Source organism: Toxotes jaculatrix, chromosome 7 (genome assembly GCF_017976425.1).
Source record: "Toxotes jaculatrix isolate fToxJac2 chromosome 7, fToxJac2.pri, whole genome shotgun sequence".
In the NCBI taxonomy this organism is placed as follows: Eukaryota; Metazoa; Chordata; class Actinopteri; family Toxotidae; genus Toxotes; species Toxotes jaculatrix.
The window spans coordinates 28,638,558-28,663,131 of NC_054400.1; the positions used below are offsets into that span (position 1 = coordinate 28,638,558).

The 24,574-nt window shown below is 42.4% G+C and overlaps 1 protein-coding gene across 1 annotated transcript; it reads left to right on the forward strand.

The window, feature by feature from the left end:
* The first annotated feature begins 318 nt into the window (after positions 1-318).
* On the forward strand, positions 319-22,163 carry LOC121184994 (olfactomedin-like protein 2A). Its single transcript, XM_041042935.1, has 8 exons — positions 319-624; positions 9,602-9,865; positions 10,977-11,084; positions 11,223-11,387; positions 12,037-12,280; positions 15,063-15,359; positions 15,562-15,747; positions 19,369-22,163. Exons 1-8 carry the CDS (start codon positions 556-558, stop codon positions 19,971-19,973), a joined length of 1,938 nt encoding a protein of 645 aa, XP_040898869.1. The 5' UTR covers positions 319-555; the 3' UTR covers positions 19,974-22,163.
* Positions 22,164-24,574: the final 2,411 nt, after the last annotated feature.

Here is a 24,574-nt window from a genome sequence, read left to right on the forward strand (position 1 = left end):
GTAACTGGCCAGCTGATGGCGCCAAAAGCCCTTCTCATTACTGCAGGGAATTGCTCATGCAGGTGTGCTGTCCTCCTTAAAAGATGTATTATTTTGAAAATACAAACAGTGACACTATTCAGTGAGGGCTATTTTGTGCATTGAATTAAAAGAGTTAATGATCATTATTAATTCGAAATATCTACTAATTGTTATTATTAGTATTAGGATTAGTATATAGAGACGGAGTGTGTGTGTGTGTGTAAACCCCTCCCATCAGTGGATCACAGGGAATGACATGGTGCGCGCGCTGTGGCCGAGCTGAAGTCAGAGCGCGGGTGCAGACAGGGCTCACACCACAGCACACACACACATACATACATACATACATACACACATACATACACACACACAGCATCCATCCGCACAGACAGGCGGACATATGCTGTATGGTCCTCCCTGTGTGAAGTGGACATGGAGTTCATATAGACGCACGGCTTTACCACATGGACTGAGCGCAGCGACTGCCGCCGCTTTGGATTTCTAAACCTCACACCAAGACACTCCAGAGGGAAAATGTGGAGATACACCAACTTATTCGCCTGTCTGCTGGTTTTGTGTAAGGATGCGTCTGCACAGAGCAAGGTAGGGCATTTCAGACAAGTACTACCCACTATTATTTCCCAGGAGTTGGATGCATGACTCTTCTGTATCACTGCATTTAAACAAGAGTTTAGGAGTTGCTGTGTCAGTAATGGTCAGTGTTGAATCACAGCAGATTCTGTACTGTACAGTGTCCCACTCCTCACTCCTGCTCTGCTCAGCCTCCCCTCTTACCTCCATCATGTTTCGTGTCATGGTGCCTCGGCTTCAGACAAATAAGGGTCTTGACCGATACCCAACATTTTCCCCACGTCGGACCTTTAAATTTTCTGTCTAACGCCGGCAGATGGTTCAGGTTATGTGTCATTTTTTGTGATTCGAGGTAATCCCCCCAATGAGGGCTTTTGTGTGACATGAGTAACTATGGGTTTGTGTAATGATACCTCCAGGGTGTGCAGACCTGTTGCCAGCAGAGTTCGGGAGAGATGGCACTCAGTGGGGTAACAGTAATATGCCCTTGTTTGTGCAGCTGCTGGACTCCAGTAACCCCTCACTCTCCCTCAGCCTAATCCCGCTCTACATACACTCACACATGCATGTGCACACACACACAGGCACTGTCAGAAGATAAAACACATGTACAGTTCATGTTATATATGAAGACCAGAGGCACAGTATGCATGTATGTATGGCCAAGTATGGTGTGACTGTCAGAAATGGTCTCCTCTGGATACAATCACAGAGGCCAAATCAGTAGCAATGTAGGTCAGTGAAGCGTAAACCTGCCATATCAGTAATAGTGGAGATAGGACATGGTACTAGTAATCATAGTAGCAGTAGTGGTAGCAGCAGTGTTTCCAGTACTATTACTAACAGCAGCGATAGAAGCAGAATATGACAGTGTTAGGAGCCACAAAGGTCTTTATAGTATGCTATATGGCCAAAAGTATGTGGATACTCCAGTACCTGGTTTGGCCTGGGACCCTGGCTCAAACGAAGGACAGTCTTAATGCCACAGCTTACAGTGGCATTTTGGGCAGTAGTGTGGCAGTAGTTTTTGTTTGTCCCTTTCCTGTTTCAACGTGACAATGTCCCAGTTCACAAATCTCCACAAAGAAATGGTTCTCCAAGTTTTTTAGCTGGTGTGAAAGAAGTTGACTGGCCTGCACAGAGCTCTGACCTCACCTTTGGGAGGGACTAGAACACCAAATGCAAGCCAAGCCTCGTCGCCCAGCATCAGTGTTCGACTTCTCTAATGCTCCTGTGGCTGAATGGGAGCGAATCCCTGCAGCCTGTTTACAAAAACTGGTGGGAAAACAGAAACCAGAAGAGTGGAGGCTGTTAGAGCAACACAATGATGCCCATGTTGTTGGGATCTGCAGAAAAACAAATGGCTGTAGTGTTCAGGTGGCCACATACTTTTGTCCATCTATACCTAGTGCTTTATATTATTTTATAACACTAACTTATGATCATATAGTTAATCCACTGTTTCTTTGCTTTTCATGACTATATGTCTCTCCTTGCACACCATCCCTCCAGACCACAGATCCAGTCTCACAGCCACAGCAGACGCCCAGTCATAGTCTCTCTAGCTAGACTGGTGACACTGGTATTAATGAGAGACAAAGCCCTCTTAGAGGAGGGCATGGAGGGCACCCGAGGGGGGCGTGGGAAATATTGTATGCATTTGCTTCGTGTTTTGGTTGTAAACAAGACCAAGGACAATCAGTCCAAGGTCAGCTGGGGGCTGTAGAGAAAGAGACAGCAGAGTGGGATGCTCAGTCTGTCCCAGTCAAACAGCATCCTGCAGCATGGCTCTCAGACAGTGGCAGAGACGGCTCATCTGCACAGGTCTGCTCTTACAGCTGTGTGGTGCCCTTTCTACTTGAGATGAACACCATAGCGAGCAGGAAATTTTGTCATGCCACATTTTGCCAGTTAGACTTTATTTAATAGGACATGTCACATGGGGCTTGATGAAGTGTCAACATTATCAGACTGCAGAGAGTCAAGTCACTGTTTGTGGTTAAAACAAAGCTGCAAGCTGTTGGGAATGAGAGGGAGTGATACTGAGGCAATGACCTGGGAAAATCTACTTTTGGTGTCAGTGCCAACGGGTCAACATTTGCCATGCAGCCCAGGTGTGCCGCAGATCACATGACCAGCGTTTTGGACACGTGTAACTTGACTTTGATTTGAAATGGACAACATGGATCCTGTATTCTAGGCTTTTTCTCTCAGCCATAGATTTCACTGTTCTTGATCCTTGAACATTGCTTTAACTGATTAACAGCTCCACCATTACTTCAATCTGTGATCCCAAAGCCACAGTGTGTGTGTGTGTGTGTGTTTTGTGTGTGTTTGTGTGTGTGTATAGATAAATTATAAAACCAGGGTCCTGAGAAAATTATAGTAAGGAGCAAAAAAAGACCTGGGCACTCAGTCTGTTCCCACAGTTGTACTTCTGAAAGCATCGCTGGCCTTTTTTTCCGCTCCGACTTCCATGTCCTCAGATAGTCTGGGTCCTTTTTTCTCTCTTTGCAGATCCGTTAATCCTTGAGAGCAGGATTTATGATCCCAGATAAGTTTTAAATTTAGCTTTCCTCTGTCTAGTGTTTATGTACTGATTCCTTGTATAAGCTCTGTAAAATCTCATGATATCTCTCTCAGGCATCATCTCCCTGTGGATCCTGGACCTTCTAGAGATCTGGACCCTTGTGTCCTGCTCTGTATTCTGCCTACAAATGTAGGTGTGACTAAATGCATGACAAGTTTAAGGTTGTTCATTCAACAAGTCAAACCCTTAAAACACCCCTGTGCATATACAGTGTGTTCGCTCATTCACAGATACAGTATAAAGCAGTTAAGACTTGCTGTTGGTTGCTTGCAAGCCTCACAATGAGAACAATACTCCAGGAAGTGACTGCATGCAGCCAAGAAGTAACGCCCCCTAAAACCAAAATGTGACTTTTTTACTCCTTGTTTTTTTTGTACACATTAAACAAATAAGACACAAAGTGCTGGTTAGTGAGCTTTAAAGGTGCTGGTAGGTGGATTTTGTCACCTTGTTCCAGAGCCAGTACTGTTTCCCTCTGTCTTTTATGCCAAGCTAAGCTAACAGGTTGCTGCCAGTAGCTTTATATGTAACACACAGAATTGACAGTGATGTTGAACTTCCCATCTAATTCTATGGAGGAAAGCAAATAAACCAATTTTCCAAAAATGTTGAACTGTTCCTTTAAAGTGTATTAATTACATCTCTAGCCATACATCTCTAGCCATACTTCAACCATATTGTAGTTAATCTTGTGGTGTGGACGTGGGTCATACAGAGCTCATACAGTCTGTGCTGTAGTTCAGATAATGTACTGTCATGTCTGCCCTCCAAACTCAAACTGAATCAAACCCTGATTTCTGTTCATGCTAAACAATGAACATCTCAGTATTTGCTCAAATAAGTGATTTAGTATTTGCACTAATTTACTAATTGTCATCTCTGTTGGCACCTGCCCTTTCTGGTAACACTACCAGCCAGGAAGTCGTCTTTTTTTTTTCCTTTTAAAAAAGAATTTGTTCTATAAATGTTTCCACCATGGAGTGCAGTATCTATCAGTGATAAACTCTGCAGCTTTTGAAAATCACCCATAAACATCTGCTGTAACAAATCATCTGTGGGAAGGTCATTGGCAACATCTGTCATTCCACTCGTGGCTGAGGTCTCCAGACACACACTCATCATTAGCAAAGTGTCTCCTTGTGCTTATGAAGGGATTATTATAGCATGCGTATTTTACTATGGGGTCATCTTGACAGCTCGATCTCAAATGTCAAAATGTGTAAAAGAAAAAAAATTTAAAATACTTTTTTTTTTTATTTAAATGTTTTCAGTTCAGCTTGTCAGTTCTTTACTGTCCCTACAGAGAGAGAGACACTCACACGAGTCATTTATTTCGTTTCAGTCCTCTTCTCATTTTTGTGTCGTTGTGTGCTGCAAAGTTCAGAGAGTGTATGGTCACATTAACAGACCCAGCAGGAATGTAGATGTGTATCCCCAAAAGCAGTAAGTGTTGATACACTTTGTGTTCAGCTAATTAACATCCCCGTGCTAATGCCAGTGTTTTTGTTTCAAATCTCAGCCCCCGATCTCATGGCTCATCTCCAGACTGAAGGCTGCAGTAGAATCCCCCTCTTTGTACCAACTTAATCTTTACAGTGGCACAGTGAGGCTGTTTATCATAAGCACAGCTAATTAGATAAAACTCTGGTGGACTCTTTGGACTGGAATGTGGACTTTGCTTTTGGTCTTGAGTGGCCTTGACAGGAGATGATGATGATGTGGATTTTAAAGGGATAGTCTGTCCTTTAAAACATCACAAGCTTAATGGGCTTAAGGCTGATTAGACCTAATGATAATGGAGCCTTTTTGTGCATTTGTGGGAAAAAAAGTTTGAAAAGCAAAGGGTCAGGAGGAGGGGGGTGTTGCAGGTCATAACAAGATTCACAGCACTAAAATGTTTGAAGAAGCTTGGAACATGCAGCTGGACATTTGAGCTTTACCACAGAATGCATGCTCTGTCTGCCTTTTTCACCATACAGTTGTCATAGTGATTACCAGCTGGCAAAGCAGGAGAGGATATCCTTGTTTATATGAACCTGGCTGCAGATACAGCAGGTCGCTGCTACTGAGATGCTGACTTTAACTCTCAGGCTAACGAATGCAGCAACCACTGTGGAGCACATCTTGTGTTTTTAGGAGTCTTGAAATGGGGTTTCACCTTATCACTGTCACTGTGTGTTAGCATTTAAAGGCTGCATCCGTTGATCTAATAGAGCTCTCCGCAGTGTGCAGGCTCTTTTCCTCCCACTGTGCAGACATGAGTTCATGTCTTTTTGACCTGAAACTTGACTGCACTTGAAAGGTCAAAGCCAAAGTCTCAAAGCTCAAAGCAAGCATTAAATACTCTGCCCTCTTAATTATTAGCACTCTTAATTGTGTTGCCTGTTCTCATGCTGGTAGGTCAGCTTGGCATGAGATGCTGGACAGTTAGTTAGGCATACCAGCACATATGATTTGACAGGGGGAGGAGGAAGCAGCCGCTCTGATTGGCAGAATGATTCCGAATTTCACGTTAAGCTGGAGCCAAATCTTCCTCTTGCAGAAAAGCCTGCAAGGTAATGGGTTTGGTCCTTCTTGAAATGAAACATGAAGTACCAAAGTAAATCTGGCTGGAATTTCTCTTGACTTCTCCATCTTAAAGAAGCAAGTTAAGCTGATGTTGCTATGCAGCAGTCAACGTTCGGCTGGGGCTGAACAATGCAGCCCAGCAGGGCCATAGGCATGGCCTCTGCTAAAGAAGTCTAATCTGCTAATCCACTCTGTTTTCATGTGGCTGTAGCATTTGTCAACCTGCTGCCTTTTCGCTTGACATGGGTCAAGATTGATCTGGCTCTGCACACAGGAGTCCTGCCCTGCATCAGACCCCCCCGCCCCAGAATGTCTGGAGTAATTGGGGGGGTGCAGGCACACACCCCTCCACATCTTCCCCCATCACTCAGCCTGCATTCTTTCACTAATGAGCCCCTACCACCTCCACCACTCCTCCCCCTTACCTTCATTAAGCCTGGTGCTGTGCTGCCAAAAGACACCCAAAATTGTGTTAAAACTGTAATGAGGCCATTAAATAAAATAACACGAACACTAACATGACCAAATCAGAAAGCTATGATACTAATTACTTACTTCATTCTTTGTGTCCATCATGGTCATGCACTGTAAATTCTTCTATGTGTAAATCGTTTTCCCTGTAACGAATCATTTATTATCATTTTGCACACAGAATATTTAAAGGTGTAGTCCAGCAATTTAGTTATAGATGTGCAGCCTCCAATCCTGGGCTGAGATAACCCTGATGACGTTACTGTGACATCACCCGGGTTATTTTCTCAGACTTGACAGAGCTCCTCCAGAGCTCCCTGGAACACGTCAAGGAATAGACACAGTCTGAGCTGTTTTGATTTCTTCCTCTTCTTCTTCTTTTAATTTCCGGCAGACTAGGCACAGGAAGCGCATTCCTGCCTCTGGTTAAAAACAACAACACATTTGGTCTTTGCAAACGGAATTGATGCACGTGCTTATTTGCATATGGAGCGGTAAAGAGAGATCTGGTCACAAGCAGACACTCGAGACACATGTGGAGACGCATCTTCGTGCCAGGTGTGAACTGGCATACAAAGAGCTATCCACTTGTGATCGCTTCACCTAAGACCCATGCTAATGCCAGGTCTGAATAGGGCCATGAAGTCTTTATTGCAAGAAGCTTTTTTCATTAATACAAGTCTATGATTTTGCACAACTGATCCTGTGTGTTCTTTACATTTGTCTCCATATAGTTCTATTCTGCATTTAGTTAGAATCCAGCCTCCAAGCCTCAGTCATATAAGGACAGGACCACAGCTCGTTAATGAAGAATGTCTGTGAAGTGATACCACATGTGCGTCTGTCCTGTGGTTTATAGTCCCTAAATCTCACCAGGAAGAGATGACAACCCAAACCTCCTCCATCACATAATCCAATAGTTGTGACTCTAAATGATGAGAGATGAGCTCCCATCGGTAAGATGCACCCATGGACTAAAAAAAGACCTGATTTCGCCCCTCAGACTGCTACTTCTGCCCAAAGATAAATAGGTAGACTTCTATAAAGAAGGAATCCGTCTGTTCCACAGCTGCTGAACTAAGTGTGTAAATGTTGAAGGGGACTATGGTGAAAAATAAAAGGGCTATGATGTCTCATAAACCTGTAATATATGTATCGATGCACCTAAGTCTCATCTTCTCAGTCGTTTTCAAAAAGAATCTTCTGTGGTACAAACAATAAAGGCACAATGTTCAGCAGATGGTACAACTGAAGCCTCAAAAACATGGTGTCTCCATGGAGGTGGGTGCTTATGGATTAGACAAGGTTTTATTACAGTGGGAGCATTAATGCAAGAACCAGATTTCATGGCAAAAAAAAAAAAACAATGCAAGCAGCACTATAGATAACAGCACACTATGGGCACACCCAGCTGTCTTATTTGATCCTTCCTCAGTCCTTGATCCTCACTTGACCTGCAAATCCCCTTCAAGTCTTCTACAGAGCAGACACACCCATTTATTTGGAAGCTGTTAGTGACTGGACGCTGCAGCTGATCAGACGGATCTGAAACCACATCACAACATTACTGCAGTTTTATACCAAAGGTGACAGACAAATGATGATTCGGTACATTAAATATGTGTTATTCCCAAGTTTTAGACTTTAGGCCTATTTGTTTTTCAGATTCACCATCAGATTGAAAGCAGTGGACCAGCAGGTCTAATTAATAAAAGAACCATAAAGAACTTAATTCATTCAAAATATTACTCTCTGCACCATCTGTTCTGTCCCCTTTGAATCTGGATCATGGATAGTATATTCAGGACAGACAGAGAGTCCGATGTCTTTCATTTTACTTATCGAAACTATATAGCTTGATGTGAGATATATTTATACTTTCTCTGAAATATTTGGTCTGAAAAATCATTTCTGCAAGTAAAAATTTCTCATGTGCATTCAGTGTCTGATCAGTGACGTTGGTGCACACACTGTTGTTTGACTGGTTTATATATAAATACAAAATTCAGGAAACATCCGACCTGCTGTGCTCCTGGTGATAACTGCCTGTCCCTTCTTTTCATGTGGACAGTGCATAGTCTACATGTTCCAGTTGAAATACAGCTGTTAAGTCCAAATGATAGCTGGTCCAGCTGTGCTGTTGTCATCAGATATGGATGGAGCTTTAGATGCTGTTTCAGAGAAAAAGACATCTTATTTTTATAAAAATGTTTCTTTGCATTCCTCCTTGTGTTTTTAGTGGGAGGGGCTAAGATGCAAGGAAAAGATGCACATTAGGAAAATGCGGATGTCGTTAATGGAACTGGGATGTATCCAAGTGTTTTGGGGTTTTTTTGTAGTCCGTGTTTATTCTCCCCAAACAGCTAGCTAGCAATGTAGCAAGCTAAAGCTAGACCTCTTTGCAAAGTGTGCCTGTGCTGTTTGTGCCTGATCTAAAAGCAGATAAATCTCCACTCCACTTGCATCTCCATGTTCTCCTCCATGTGCACCACCCAGCGCAAATATGTGTTCAACTGTGTCTTGCACTGACTTCATACACAGTTGCACCACCTCTAAAATTTGCTGTGCGTTCAGTCTGAACACACCTTTGCTCAGGATTTAATAAACATAGAGGAGAATTTCACAGTCTGCTGAGAACAACACATCAGTAACATTTCATTAAATATGCAATAAATCTGTGTAGCTGAATTCTTACGTGAAAGCCGTCTCCGCTGTGTGCCAGCTTGCACTTGTCTCACATTGGGACTGTGTGGAATGTCTGCTCTGGCTGCCATGCGTCTCTTCCTGTTTATTAAGTAAGCCATGACCATGGCCTGCCAAAGCTCTGTCATCATACATGGCAGCCAAAGACCAGCTAGTGATGCAGAAGTCTTATGAGTTATGTTTGTCTCTCAGGCTTTCCTCTGAGTCACGCAGGCTAACATTCAAAAGAGGGGAAGCATGTGGTTATTTTTCAAGGTTACTTTCCTTCCCTTGCTTTTGTCTCCCTACAATAGAAATAGATTTATTATTCATGTGAGTCCAGCAGGGGTTAGACTAATGGAATAGATGACTGGAAGAACTCACCACTGGGGGAAAGAACAACACGTGTCAGCATACTGTGTGTCTTTATATTTATTCAACCCCACATGTTATGGGGTTGAATAAATATCAGGTCATTGATATCCCAGTCAAAGTGTTTGGTGCTCGCTCAGGCCCGAAGCTGCTTGTTTAGATTTGAACCACAAAAAAAAAGATATTTCCACTTCATGCATCTGATAGCTGCTTGTGTGTATACATGAAGGACAGATTATGGTGACATTATAAAAAAACGTTTTTCTTTGGATTCTAAAATTGGACAATTCATGTTCTGTCCTCCAGATCTTTGGGGAGACAGAGCCCATCCGGATGACGTCCGAGGGCTCAGACTGCCGCTGTAAGTGCATCATGCGTCCTCTAAGCAAGGATGCCTGCCTGAGGCTGCGGAGCGGCAGCGTACGCGTGGAGGACTTCTACACGGTGGAGACGGTCAGCTCTGGGTCCGACTGTAAGTGCTCGTGCACGGCCCCACCGTCCTCTCTCAACCCCTGTGAGAATGAGTGGAAGATGGAGAAGCTGAAGAAGCAGGCCCCTGAGTTACTCAAGGTGAGCAGATGTTGCTTAAAGCCACCATGTGGAGAACATTTATCTGATCATAGCATGTTTCAGATCAGTCTGATGGTGTCCACTGAATAAATAAGGGTCAGTTGTATTTCTAAGATCCTCACCAGCAGCAGGAAACAAGAACATGCTCAGCAAATTTCAGGGCAACATACCCGTGATGTTTGTAGTGTACAAATGGAACTGGCACTAGACAAAAAGTCTGCGAGTCACCCAGATCTTTCAAAATCATCCTCTGGTATTTCTGTCCAGTACTCACTTCTTCTGCTTTGGATTTTGAACTGTGTTGCACAAAAACCAGCGAGCTGAAGAAATCTCCTTGGGTGTGATGGAGAATTTTCTCTAATTTGTGTCATTTTATAGAAAAAACACTGAATCAAGCAAAGACTCAACAGATTAACAGTAATGAAATTAACTGATAACTGCAGCCTGACCATATTACAGTCTTTGGGCTCAGCCATAAAGGACAAAAGTGATCACTGCAAAAGCATGATAGTCCATAATCCACATAGGGAACTTGCTGAGGGTTACTGAGCAGGAAAGGTAAGAAAGTTCTGCTCAGAGTGTTTGTAAAATAAAAATAAAAGGAAGATAAAATAAAAAGAAGAGCACCAATGAAACAAAAAGGCCCTCCAGTTTCAAAGCATCCGAGGTCCTTATTCAACTCTGTGCGACTTTGCCTTAGTTGTATGTCATCAGCATCTTCTGTGAACACGTCAGCACACCCCTGCACATACCTAAAGCACACACTCATTTTTCACAGACTGCAGAAGCACAGTATGTACCACATGAAACAAAAGGCAGTTCCAGATGTTTGATCTGACTGCACTTTAACCTATGGATCAACCCAATAAATCCCTTAAGGAAAGGATTGCACTGGAAAGGAAAGGTTAAAAATAATTACGATGGACTCCACACTGAGAGCTCACCACTGCCTATTGAGTGTTTATGTCAATAGTGGTAAATGGAACAAATTATTTGGGAGGCCACTTAAGGTATTACTGCAGTTAAACAGAGGCACATAAAGCTGTCAGGACCGGGTTCAGGAGGTGGTAAATGATGCTACTTCTTTTCCTTTTATGGCCTGAATGACCAGCTCCAATCTATGGTGGATCTCCTCGAGGGAACCCTTTACAGCATGGATCTAATGAAAGTCCACTCCTACATCAACAATGTGATGTCGCAGATGAACACGCTGGAAGAGGTAGGCAAAAAAAACAAAAAAAAAAACATGTCCCAGCTATAATTAAACTCAAATGTTTGTCTTATGTGACTGCAAAATAACAGCTGATTTTATTGAATGGATACCGGTGACAGTGATGATGATGATGTTACCTTGCAGACAATCAAGACAAACCTTACGCGGGAGAATGAATTTGTCCGGGACAGCATGGCGACCCTCACCAACCAGTTTAAGAGATATGAGAACTATTCCAACATTATGATGAGCATCAAGAAAGAGATCTCCAGCCTCAGCCTGCAGCTGCTACAGAAAGACAAAGCACAGGTCAGAAAAAAAGCTGTCAGAGAACAGCTTTGTGTTTCTGCATACAACACTGTCGGAATCCTTAACTATCAACTGAGACACACTGGAAATATCACACCTTAGAAGAACCAGTAATTAAGTGTATTGTAGTACTCCTTCTAGTGGTAGGCTGCTATCAGTTCAGCAGCAGCTGTAACAGTAGTACATCACAACACCACAGATAGGACCTTAGTCCTATCTAACTTTGATTCTCTCTGACTTGTCTCAGTATGATGGGAGTCTTGACTCGGCGCTTGTCTTTCTCTCAGCCACTGATCCCAATTGGACTTGGTCTCAACCTACATTTGGGCACGGATTTGACTCAGTCCTGAAAGTGGTGGACTTCGTCTTGTCTCTGACTCCACTTAAGCGATATTGACTACAGTCCCTCTGTTAATACACCTGGAACAGTGATACTTGGTGTGGTAGTGATAGTAGCAGGTGCTATGGTAACAGTGTCAGCTGCACTGCTAGCAGAAGTAACACTGGTTAACATTATTAACACTTAGCTAGTAGCTGTAGTAGTAGTTTAAGTATATGCATTGTGTATATGTAAACATTATCAGTAGGGTTAACCTATGATAAACACACTCACAGTCAACATTGTGTAATGTGAATATTCATTTTACAGGACACTACTGATGAGAAAGCCAAGGTGTCCGTAAAAACACCTGTCAAAAAGACGCCTGCAGCCAAACCTCCTCAAAAACCACCCAAAGAAAAGGTTGTAAAGCCCAAGAAAGAGGTCATTAAACCTGGGAAGCCAGTCAAGCCAGACCCTACAGCCAAAGCCAAGGTGATTGGCCACCAGCCTGGTGTGGTGAGGGGCATAACATACTACAAGGCTGCCAAGACCAGCGATGAGCACAGAGAAGGTGAGGGTTTACAGCTTGGCCTGGACACTCCTTATACTCTGCCAGCACAGCGGCCTCTCTGAGCTAAAGAAAACATTGTGCTCGCACTTTAGCTGAGTTTGCAATCCCAACTGTGTGCGATCATCTGTGTGTGATCCCCTGTGAGTGTTGAAAATGATCCATATTAGTTTCTGTGCTGGATCAGGATCCTTACAAACATGGTGAAGATCTTCCTTATTCAGATTTAGCTTCCAGGGGAGGACAGTATATGTTGTTTTACACAGGTGTGAGATAAGGCTGTAATTGTGTTGCTGACCTTACACTTAAACGTAAGGCAACAAAACAGGGAATCCACAGCTGTGTGGCACACAATGCAAGATTTACTCTGCTGTTGTTTTTAGCAAATCTGGTCCAGTCGGCGTAGGATTGGATTGCTGGTGCACATTCAGTGAGCAGGAAATCCAAATCTTTTATTGACAAAATACATGGCGCTGATGGAATGCTGTCTCAATGGAGCACTGCCATGTCCATGACATGCCTCAACTTCACTCCGCACGACAATGTGTGGGGACCGTCGCCAATGCAGAGAAAACATTTCCCAACTCCTTCCAATCCTCTTTAAGTCTAGTTGAATGAATAGGTATGCTGCGTTTGCACAGGGCACACGCACATAACACTGTCAGACCATGTGTTCTACCATGTATGTGAACCCCAGTCAGCCCCTCCACCCTCGACAAAGCACTGAAGCCAGTCGGCTGCATTTCCATAATCTCCGGCAAAGAGCAGGAAGAGCAGGATGCAGGAACCTTTATAACTATTCATGTATTCATCCTTGGAAGGTCGACACACCTTCATGCTTTTTCCTGCAGTGCCTCTCTTCAAGTTTAGTTACAGTGACACATGTTACTTGGAGCTGCCCAGTATAACCACAGTTCTTAACTGTTGGCCTCTGTCTGAGTTCAGTCTCTTCACACACGTTAAACATTCACTTTACCTGCTACACTCATTTCACCAGCCTACAAACCGGAGTCAGACTGAAATGGAAGCATTTGTAACCAATGGGGATCTTTGCCGAGGTCCTTATGAAGTCTAAAACAGTTGCATTAATGTTTATGATAATACAGCAATAAGTGCAGAATGATTTGAAAGAGGTCTGCCCTGCATTAGAATGCAACTTCAAAAAATGCTAAAAGCAAATATAATGTTCCTTTGTTCATTTTCTGTGGTATTGTGTGGAAAACTATCTGCAGAGATGTCAGGCATAAAGGATTAGACACATGGACCAAAGCTCTGGAATGGTCTTTAAAAACTGCTGAAATACCTTCATCACCGTATCAAACTGTTTTAAATGGGTCTTTGTTCTGTTTAATAATAAAGTAACAAAAGTCATACAGGATGCGTCCCATCTGCTTCACTCTTCACAGATGGTCCGTTAACAATTAGCCGATGTCCTCTTTGGTGTGCTCTCCACTCACAGTCATTAGCTGCTCTCAACCTGAGATAAAAATGGTTGTGACAGATTTGCTGCTTTAGTGTGGATTTACACACCACATTTAACGGCAGCCGTTGCACGGAATGCCAGCTATCGCATTAAAACTTCATCATCTCAAAAGACCTCATGTCTTTCTGAAACCTTCTACTGTTAATTGTAAAAACTTTATCTGAATATTGTTTTGGACTCCAGCCTTCATCAGGTCCATGTGTTCAAAGTACGCCTGTCAGGAAGATACAGTGTTGGAATCTCATCACATCTGTCTGACAGCACAGGACGTCAGAGTCTGAGGAGCAGAAGGAGCACAGCCTCCATCTCTGCTAAGATGGTCTTTGATTCAGCCTGTATTTTTTTTAAATGTTATTTATTTATTTTTTACAAAAGAGCAGAAAAATGCGACTATTGAAGACTTTAAATGAATGAGGTCACAGATGTGACATCTAAAGGCAAAACTGATAACCTGTTCCAAATGGGCAGACACATGAAGCCAACATGAAAGGGGTGAGATCCAACAGTCTCTTTTAAAAGGTGTTGATGATGTTGCACTTGATTGTACTCATAAAAACTGATAGAAGTATTAAAAAGAGTGCAAGATGCTGCTAATTAAGATTCAAGCAGTCAGACCAGGCAGTTTTGAGCATCAAAAGCTGCTGTTTTACATCTTATTACTTAATAATTAGTTTAAGTTTCATTGTCCCTGTATCAGTGGCTACTATTTGTTAGCTTTCCTTGACCAAATTAAAACTGGTGGTTGAAAGCCATAGATATAATGCAGTAACTTTAGGTTCCAGCTGTTGAAGGCTTTTTTATTGCTGTGTTTTGTTACTGTTTGGTTTGACAGTAAATGCTGCTTCAGTGTACTGTACCAACAAACCAGAACAGGCTGGGTTAAACGAGAAGGAAGGAACCGGGAGAAGCTGAGTGAGGACAGGGAGGAAGTTGGTATTCTTTGTGTGCTGCATTGCTAATGTGGCGTCTTTGATGTGAACTTCTGGAGCACAGCAGACTTTCATATGTCTCAGGGAGTCTGTCAAAGACCAGTGTATTGCATGTACTGTACAGTGACTTTGGAAAAGACAGTTGAAAGTCTCTTTAGAGACAATGTCCCTATGTATGCACAAACCATGCATACAAACGTTTTACGCACAAATTCGGGATTCGTCAGCTTTTTCTTATCTGAATTTGTTCATACAAAGCTGAAGTGGCAAGTGCCACTTCAGCTCCTGGCTGTTCTCTGACCTTGTTTGGCCATCTGCTGTATTTGGAATTAAAACTGGTTTTGTGGAATCTTCTTCTTCTTCTCCTTCCCAGACCACTCTGCCAAAACGTACACAGTCCATCACATCACAGAAAGCCAGTCTGAGGACGGAGGAGCCGAAATGGTCCTGGAAACCATGGAGTCCACCGCGGCTGAACCCGTCGCCACCACCGCAGTTCCCACCACTACGACTACTACCGCCACCACAACTGTTAGCACCACAACTACCACTACTACACCCACTACTATCACCACACAAAGTACACCAGCACCCGAAAGGCCGGCTCCGACCATAGTGCTGGTGCTGGACAACTCCAACAACAACAGTCGGCCCACTCTCCACAGAGCTGGTACGTGCTAAATGCCCCTCTGTGAATATGCTCAGTGTTCTGTTTCAGGCTGTGACAGAGGCCAATTTAGCAGCAGAAAATCGTGTAGGTTCACTCAGCCGAGAAATGTATGAGTGTGAAATCAATTTAAGTAAGCCCATGTTAATGCAAGTCACTCTTTCCCAGGCTTACATGTTAAAGGTCCTGCTTGTTTTTTTCCCAGGGAAGATCCTCAGCTGTGAAGGGACTCTAGCATCCATCGAGCAGCCAGAGAAGCAGCACAGTTATGGGCGCAACGAGGGAGCGTGGATGAAGGATCCCCTTGCTAAAGACTCCAAGATCTACGTCACTAACTATTACTACGGTAACAACCTGGTGGAGTTCCGCAACCTGGACAACTTCAAACAAGGTGTGCTTTATTTGGGTGTTTTTATAATACTCCATTTGCCAAGCACTGAGGGGCACAAGGGTTCAGATAGATATTTTAGGTGTAGGTTTTGATTTTTCATGTTGAATCATAAAGATGTGAGAAACACTCACAGTGCAGTCCCCATGTGGTGTCTCCTTTACATCTGTAGTCCTCATATGTAGTTGCATTTTTGGGAAGGCACATGTCAGCTACAGCAAAGCCTGTTGTCAAGGTTTTTAAATTGTCCAGATTCTCCAGGTAAAGCAAATTAAATTAATTTAGACAGCACCACACAGACACAAGGCAATTCAAGGTGCTTTACAGAGGCATAGATGAATCAAAACATGAAAAATAAAATATTAAGAAAACATTTTTGCATTGAAAAGACAATAACAACGGCACCAAACACAATATAAATAAAGATTAAAAGGAGGTTACATATGTAATTTAATGGAAAGCTGCAGCAAACAACAATGTTTTAAGCCCTGATTTAATTGAGCTGACAGCTGTAGCAGCTCTCAGGTGTTCAGAGAGCTTGCTCCACAGGTGGGAGCATAGAAAGCAAAAGCTGGTTCACCTTGTTTGGCTTTGACTCTGGGAACAGTGAGTAAACTTGTCCCAGATGATCTGAGGAGTCTGGCTGCCTCATAATGTACAAGTAAATCAGAGATGTATTTTGGCCTGAGACCATTTAGTGCTTTATAGACAAGTAACACAATTTTAAAATCTGTCCTCTGACAAACAGGAAGTCAGTACAGTGATTTGAGGACCAGTGTGACATGCTCGTCTTTCTTGGTGTCTTTCTCTGGCAGCAGCATTCTTGATGAGCTGTAGCTGTCTGGTTGATGTTTTATTAAGACTTGTGAAGGCAGAACTACAATAGTCTGCTGAAAATAAATTCATGAACAGGTTTTTCTGTATCTTGTTCAGACAGAAAGTGTTTTGTCAGTTGTTCAAGTTCTGGCACGTTCACTGATTGATTTGTTAAGGGACTTTAATCACATGGTGACACTGTAATGTAGAGTTGTGTGTCATCTGCATAAGTATGGTAAGAGATGTTATAATATTCAATTATCTGATGTTGAAGAGAACGATGTTGAATAGAAGAGGCCTGAGAACGGACCCTTGAGGAACTCCACCTGTGATTTCTGTTTGCTCAGACTCATAATTACTAATTAAACACAGTTGTCTCTCATGTATAACTGAAGTTATTGATGCGTCACTGCTGAGATGAATGAATGACTGCATTTGTTAAACTTTAAGAAGTGCAGTCTCAGTGCTGTAGTGTGGTCAAAATCCAGACTGAAAAGCATTAAAGAAAATATTCTGTGCTAAGAAAGCTTTAAGTTGCATCCTGATTACACTGTTTAAAAAGAAGTTAAATCACTGCAACCTTCAGCCCTGGGAAAAAGGCTGAGGAGATCTATTGACTATCTGTAGTACACCTGGTGCTATGCAGTTGAAAATATCTTTAAAGAAGCTTGTAAGCATAAAGTGGCTCCTCCACCTCCTTCCCGAGGTACTCTGACCTCACTGATAAAGGATGGAGGTCTAGGGGGCTGATTGGATAAGGGCTGCTGCACCAATGTTTTCATTTAACCAATTCTAAGATTCAAAGTAAAATCATTCATGAATAGTGACATGCCAGGCAGAGACCCGATATTTAATAAAGCTAAGACACAGTCTGTAGCTGGTACGAAAGTCAGATTAGATAAAGCAGGGGTGAGCTTTCAGGTCACTTTGTTCATCATGTTACGATGTGTGTGATCATATCGCTGCTGTTTAAGATCACTGGTATGTCTAAGGAAGCAGCACTGGGTCTGTCTCATCTCTGGTAGACACCTGAGTGATAACGTGTGTGGTTATTCCTGTTTAACAGTTCATTGATTTGACTGAGCTTCAGCTTGGCAGCTTTAACTAACTGCTTGATTGGTGGATTGGCAATCATCACACTTTAAGTAGCAAAATGAAGCAATTTTTAATACCAAGAGTAATGTGAGACCTCAGCTTCAGCCCTTATCTGCCCAGATACCTGTACAAACTCATACATTTATACAGTATGAATGAGAGAAAAGCAAGTGTTGATAAAAGTTGATAAAGACAAGGGCTTTATGTGTAGATGGTCATTTGGCTCTAAAACTGTAACTGGAAGCTGTTCATGACAGCTTGAGGATGCTTTGCATGCCACTACAAACATTTTGGTTGGGTTAGCAGCTTCGTAAGCGGTTTCATTTCAGTGTTTACCCACGGACACTTATCTACATGTTTACATCTCTTTCATCATCTAAATCAAAACACCATTACTCTCCCAATTTATTGGTCTAACTCAAGGATCGCCCTATTTTAATTGATAGCAGTGTTTTCTCTGATAACACTGTTGACACTGATTCATGCTGATTATCCAGCGAGCTCTGTGAGACTGATGAGATCTGTGGAATGCAGGTCTTGGTTGTTTCACGGCTCCAGTGGGTGGGAAAATCAACTCCCTCCACATCCAAATCAACTGAGGAATTGGATTACACTCTCTGAGAGAGTTAAGATGATCTCCCCTCGTAGAACTTGGCTTGTTGATCTAGATGTGTTTGGACAAAGGGCTTTCTTACATGTGAGGCATCCCATGGTGCCGTGAGCTCACAGCTGTGTGCGGATGACTAGGTATCTTGGTGAGTGGCGGTGGTGCCTGCTGTTCCCTAACGTGTTCTGTCCTTTCCTTTCAACTGGGCACAGTGGAGAGGGATTAAGAGTATGGGCTGGCCTAAGGGATGGGGAAAGGGGTTGTGGGGGGTGGGGGTGGGGGGGTTCTACTGCAAGTTGTTTTTGTCAGACTTCCTGAAATCAGACTTCCTGAGGTTAAAAGGTTAAGACAGCAGATAGGATGTGATTAGAAAATGACACCTACAGTACACCATGTGTTTGTTCAGGAGTGAACTCCTAAACAAACTGTGTCACTGTCATGTGAAGCCAGTGTGTACACAGTCTGGAATTGTAAAAACACTGTCATTGCCTCTGTGAGGGCCATACTGTTAGCATAGTATACACACAGCTGAATGTATCCAACTCAAACTAAGTAAAGGATAATGTATAAATAAGCACAACAGCACAGTAGAGGGGTTTAAAACCACCAACAGCTTTCTATATATTATCCTGCTTGTTGCATATGTTGCCATCCTCGGGCTGAGGGACACCTGGGCCAGCAGCTGTTTTGCTACAGTGTCCTGGATAGTTGCAGTGAAGAACAGACTCAAGTTTATCCCTGGGTGACCAACTCAAGCACTGTCTTTATTCTACCTTATCAAAACTACAATCCATTCCAAGGACTAAAACTTGATATAATCATAATAAACCAACAGACATTTCAGTATCAGCAATAAAAAAAACATGCCCTTTAAACTTTACTGTTTAAAATTACAGCTGTATAATCCACATTTCACTTAACATTCAAACTAGTCTTCACTCCTAAACAGTTGTTTCAACCACAAGCATCTTGGCACAAATAATACTTTTATACTTAGTGCCAGTGGATAATTAACTATTACATAATTGCAGTAGTCCAAAGTGGACTATATACCCAGACTTAATAATAAAAAGGTAAGGTTAACATAATGTTCTTGTTTGTCCTAGGCCGTTGGAGCAACCTTTTCAAACTGCCTTACAACTGGATAGGAACAGGTCATGTCGTTTATAATGGAGCCTTCTACTACAACAGAGCCTTCACCAAGAACATCATCAAGTATGATCTAAGGATGCGATACGTGGCCGCCTGGACACTGCTGCATGACGTGGTTTATGAGGACACCACCCCCTGGAAATGGAGGGGTCACTCAGACATTGACTTTGCAGTGGATGAGAGCGGCCTGTGGGTGATCTACCCTTCCATGGACTATGACTACAACCAGCAAGAGATGATTGTCATCAGTAAGCTGGATCCGGGAGACCTGTCCTTGAAAAAGGAAACAACTTGGAGGACAGGTCTCAAGCGGAACTCTTATGGGAACTGCTTCATCATCTGTGGTGTCTTATATGCTGTCAATGTGTACAACCAGAAAGAAGGTGAGGTGAACTATGCTTACGACACCCACACCAACAGTGAAGCCATCCCACGCCTGCCCTTCACCAATGAGTACTCCTTCACCACCCAGATTGACTACAACCCCAAGGAGAAGGTTTTGTATGCCTGGGACAATGGCCATCAGCTGATATATCGGGTAACCTTTGTCGACCAGTGAGCGCAGCTAGTTTGTGCTACAGATAAGCTCACAGTAGGCCTGCCAGTACGGCACCTATATAGAAAGAAGATGCTCAGTATTTGACAGCTTAGATGCAGGCATTTTGGACTAAACAGGACAAAGGATGAATCTACACCAGCCTTCCAGTACCAATGCATGCTATTCAAACATCTGACCTCACATCACCCCTTTCCACCAACGCAAAACTAGATGCTAGTTCTGGGTTGGTGCTAGTGCCGGTTCGGAGTTGGTTTGTATACATCTCTGCTGCTCCAGCACAACATTAGTGCCAAGCACAACAACCACAATGGCAGACTACACTGTCTGTTTACAAGTGTTGCTTCTGGGTTTGTGAGCCTTCACTGGTATCTAAACATTAGGATGTTGAATTTGAACATTCCCAAGTCTTTGAAAACTGGTTTCACAAAGTTTTAGTTGGTCCTGTTAGTCCCACCCTCAGCCCCTGCCATAAGTGGTTCCTGGTTCTAGACCAGCAGCAAAGTGTTGCTCACACTCGAAACTCTTGGCGAGAGCCAGTTCTGTGGTCATAGAAATGCAAAGTACTGGTTTGAGATTAGGCACTGACTCCAAACCGGCTCTCAAACTGCCTTGGTGGAAAAGGGGTAACAGTGTACCAAACATACTTGCCTCAAAATATGTATTGGGATGTGTTAGTACAAGATGTCAATAGAATGGGACAGCAAAGAGTGGAAATAATCAAACAGGTTGAGTTAAAGCTCATCAGGTGGCATCATAGAGATTTCTTTATATTTTCATTTATAAAATGTCAGCAGGCTGGCTAATGAGCAAAGAGACAGTTTGCAGTAAATGGTGAGTTTAAAATAGACATAGCATTTGTAACAACATCTGTTGGTTTCTGAAGGGACACTTCTGAGGTCTGCATTTTGGATTTATCACTCGATGTCATAGTACATGTTGGTAGTTACTACGCTGAACTGAAAATCCAAATTTAGGCAGAGGCTTGTGCAGTGGCTCAGTGAGGTAGGGTTATGTTAATCCAGCAGAAACACGCAAATGTTAATATAATTTCAATGGATTGCTTCAGATATATTTATCTCATTATACTACATAAATGGCTAATACTAATGGTTAATACTGACCATGAGGTGATCCCCTCCTAATGCAACTACAGTGTAAAAGATGGCAGGAAATTCCACTTGTTTTATGTAAGTCCTGCTAGCTTCGGCTGAACTTTAGAATGCATTCTTGCACAGAAGAATGTCTGCAGATGTTGCACCCAGTTTCTTCACAACCACTATAAACAGGAGGAATGATTACAGCGACAAACAACTCTTTAATACTAAGAAGCTACTTAATATTTTTTCTTAAGATTTCTGCCAAGATTTTGCCGCAGATGTTATCCTGTGGAAAGAGAAAAGAGGGGACTTCTGTCAGAGACACCTACAGTATGTCAAGAAATTATCCATTTGTGACAAATGTGCTTGATTTGGCAGAAAAGGCTCTGCTCTTCGAGGGAGCTCTTAAAGAAACCGAAAAGTAACGAGGACTCTAATGGCAGAACTAATTCTTCTCAGAATGAAGACATGCATGAATGTTAAATACTAGTAACGTCAGTGATAGCAAAGCATCTTTGACAGTGCTGACCTTTCAGGACAAGAAAGTCCAAAATAGAAGAAGATGAAAACTCATTAGCTGTGTTTCACCATAGTATTCAATCCTCCTTCGCAGGAAAAGGAAAACTGCCTCACAGAACAGACAGTTCTCAGACAAGAGTCCCTTTAGTGATGATTGTGACTTTCAAGCCATAAAATGTCCTTGTCCATTGCTAGATTTAGCAATGTTACGTTAGGTTACTTAATCTTAGAGCTCTCTTCTTTTAACTTTGGGCTTCAAACAGCTTTTACACGAGTGTTATTTGGCTCCGCCCCCTGACATTTAACTCAACCACGGAGATTATTTCTGCCTCGAGAGATGTTCTGCTTCCGAGAAATGTTTGTAAAAGTAAACTATTAGCTATGTTTCACTTGCCCATCTACTCCATCCTGTCACCAAGCACTTTGACTATGAATCTGATTTGTTTATTATTCCGGCCTCATGATGCTTCCTGTCTCTTTACCATAGATATTGTTTTGAGGGATGTGTTGAACATAGTATGAACTCCAAAAAAAAACAAAAAAACAAAACTGTACACAAGTTCTTAAGCGTAAGATTTTTATATTTACATGAATAAATTGACAATTAATATCATACAACTTTTTGTCAAAGTTCCATGCATCTTGTTAAATTTCTGTGTTGTTGTATAAAAGTATGCAGCTTTTGTCATTGTTAATAACAATTGCATAACCACTACATTTGTTGTAATTATTGTGTATTTGAACATTTTCACCTCAGCGCAAAATTAAGAACCGCGATCAGTCATGCTAATACAGAAGGTGCACCGTACCATTACCTGTTCCATCTTCAGTAATGGACACCATTAAACCATGAATGTTTTTATTTCTGACATTGACAGACAGTACTGTGTGAGGCACATAGACACACACACCTATCATAACACGTCAGTTATTTTGGTTTTGTACACTATTCATGATTCACAGCCACATTATTTTGCCTGTTCTTGAATTAATTCAGTGTTTTGTTAAGTTTATTCATAAAAGACATGCTGATTGCAATAAAGTGTTTTGTTCAAGTGCAAAGTCTTTACACTTAATAATGTCATGAATTGTAACACAACACTTGAAACCAGCTGTGCGTGTGTCTGTGCTATGAAATAAAATTTCCATAATAAAAGTCTTGCTGTCAGACTTATAAATCAATCTGCAGGAACCCAGTAAATGCCACGGGACAGCAGGATTTGCTTTGTCCAAATCCTATTGAAGGGATGATGACCAGTGACTCAGTTCTTCTGATTTCTTGGTAACAGCTCTCATGAGTTGTGTTTAGTTCTGGGGTAGAGGTCACCATGCTTTGCTTGATCTCAGTCCCAAAATACACCGAGAGAAGCAGCTCTGGGTCATGGTAATATGGGCATGGCTGCCTGATTTCTTGGCTGGGGATTTGAAAATCTTCGGCTTCAGCTCCAAGTCATGCAATTCCGGTGGGAGACACCGAAATAAATCAAGAGCTGAACCATGGGTGTGGTAGGTCCATGCATGTGGGTCTCATTTAAGAAAATCAAATCCCCATTTCTATTTAAAGAGGATCTCGGTGCACTGTGGACTTTTTTTTTTTTTCTTTTACACACAGATAATGAAGTTCATTAATGAGTGAAAGACAAGGCTGTGGGTTTGATGAGCGCAGCACTAATGGTGTGTCCAATCATGAACTCTGTCACGAAATGCTGACATGTTGTTGTAATGGAACAATCATGTCCACGCTAGCCGTGGTGATGAACACTGACAATTCACATGACCTATGCTGCTTCAGTCCCAGCGCCTCACGGTGTACACAAAGGCTCTCCTGTTGCTAAATCAGGACTCGACTTGATCCTGTTCACATCAGCAGGGCCTCCTGTTCATCACCATCACACCACTCATCATATACCATCATGTCTCTCTCAGAGCCCAGGATGTAAAGCCTTTGTCCCCATGTTACATCCCACTGTGTCAGAAGTAATTGGGTTAATGTAGGAACATGCTCTCATCCTAGACCCCTACACAGGTCTTTGCTATTCTGAGCTTATTTTCTCCCACTGTGGGGACCTTCCACTGGATGATCCACCCACATTTACCGATACACACCCAGCACGGCAATAATTCATCAGGACCTCTGTGTATTAGTCTGTTTATAAAAATCAAGCAGAAGCCCACACATGCAGTGAAGGATTTACACCACACCGGCCACATTAGGGGCTCTATTTCAGGAGACGCTCCTATGGGTCATGTCAGAGGGTAAGGACAAGAGATGTGCAAGTTGGAGGAGCTGTTGAATGTTTAGGACTCAGGACTTGACTTCATGGCCCAGATTTCAAATTTATTTGTGACTTGTAAAACAATGATGCACCTATTCCTGACTGTTTAAGAGCTGAAACATAGAACAAGAAGCAACATGATGGTTTGAAATGGCATAGATTTTTGATCTGCTGCCAATCATACTGCAGCTCTCTCTGCTTCAAATATTTTTACTCAGGCCAAAAAAAAAAAAAAAACATAAGCAGGATGCTGTAAGTTTTATATTTGGAGTGATCCTCAATAGCATATTGCAAACATATTAGTGCTCACAATGAAGTATGTGTTAACGGAAATAGGACTCGTGACAGCTCGAGTCATTCTGCTGAACAGAAACTGGAGGACTTCAACGTGACTTTAATTAAGACACTTTGGGCTATTTCCTGTAACAGTCAAAGACAGAGTTGGCTGAACAGGATGTAAGAGCAGAGCAAAGACAGCAAACATGCAGCCCCATCCTTTTTAAAGCTGCATGGAAACTTATGCTTGGTCAGCCTTCTGTCAATCTCCTGAGCTTTCTAAAATCTCTTTTGTTAAAAAAAAGGCCTGAGGGTCTAATACTCAATAACAATCCAATTATGAATTACTATTCACTGAGCTCGTCTATGGGAGCTGGCACACACTCAATAATGTCTCATGTTCTTTCCAGAGGGGGCTTTCCTGAGGTTTAGG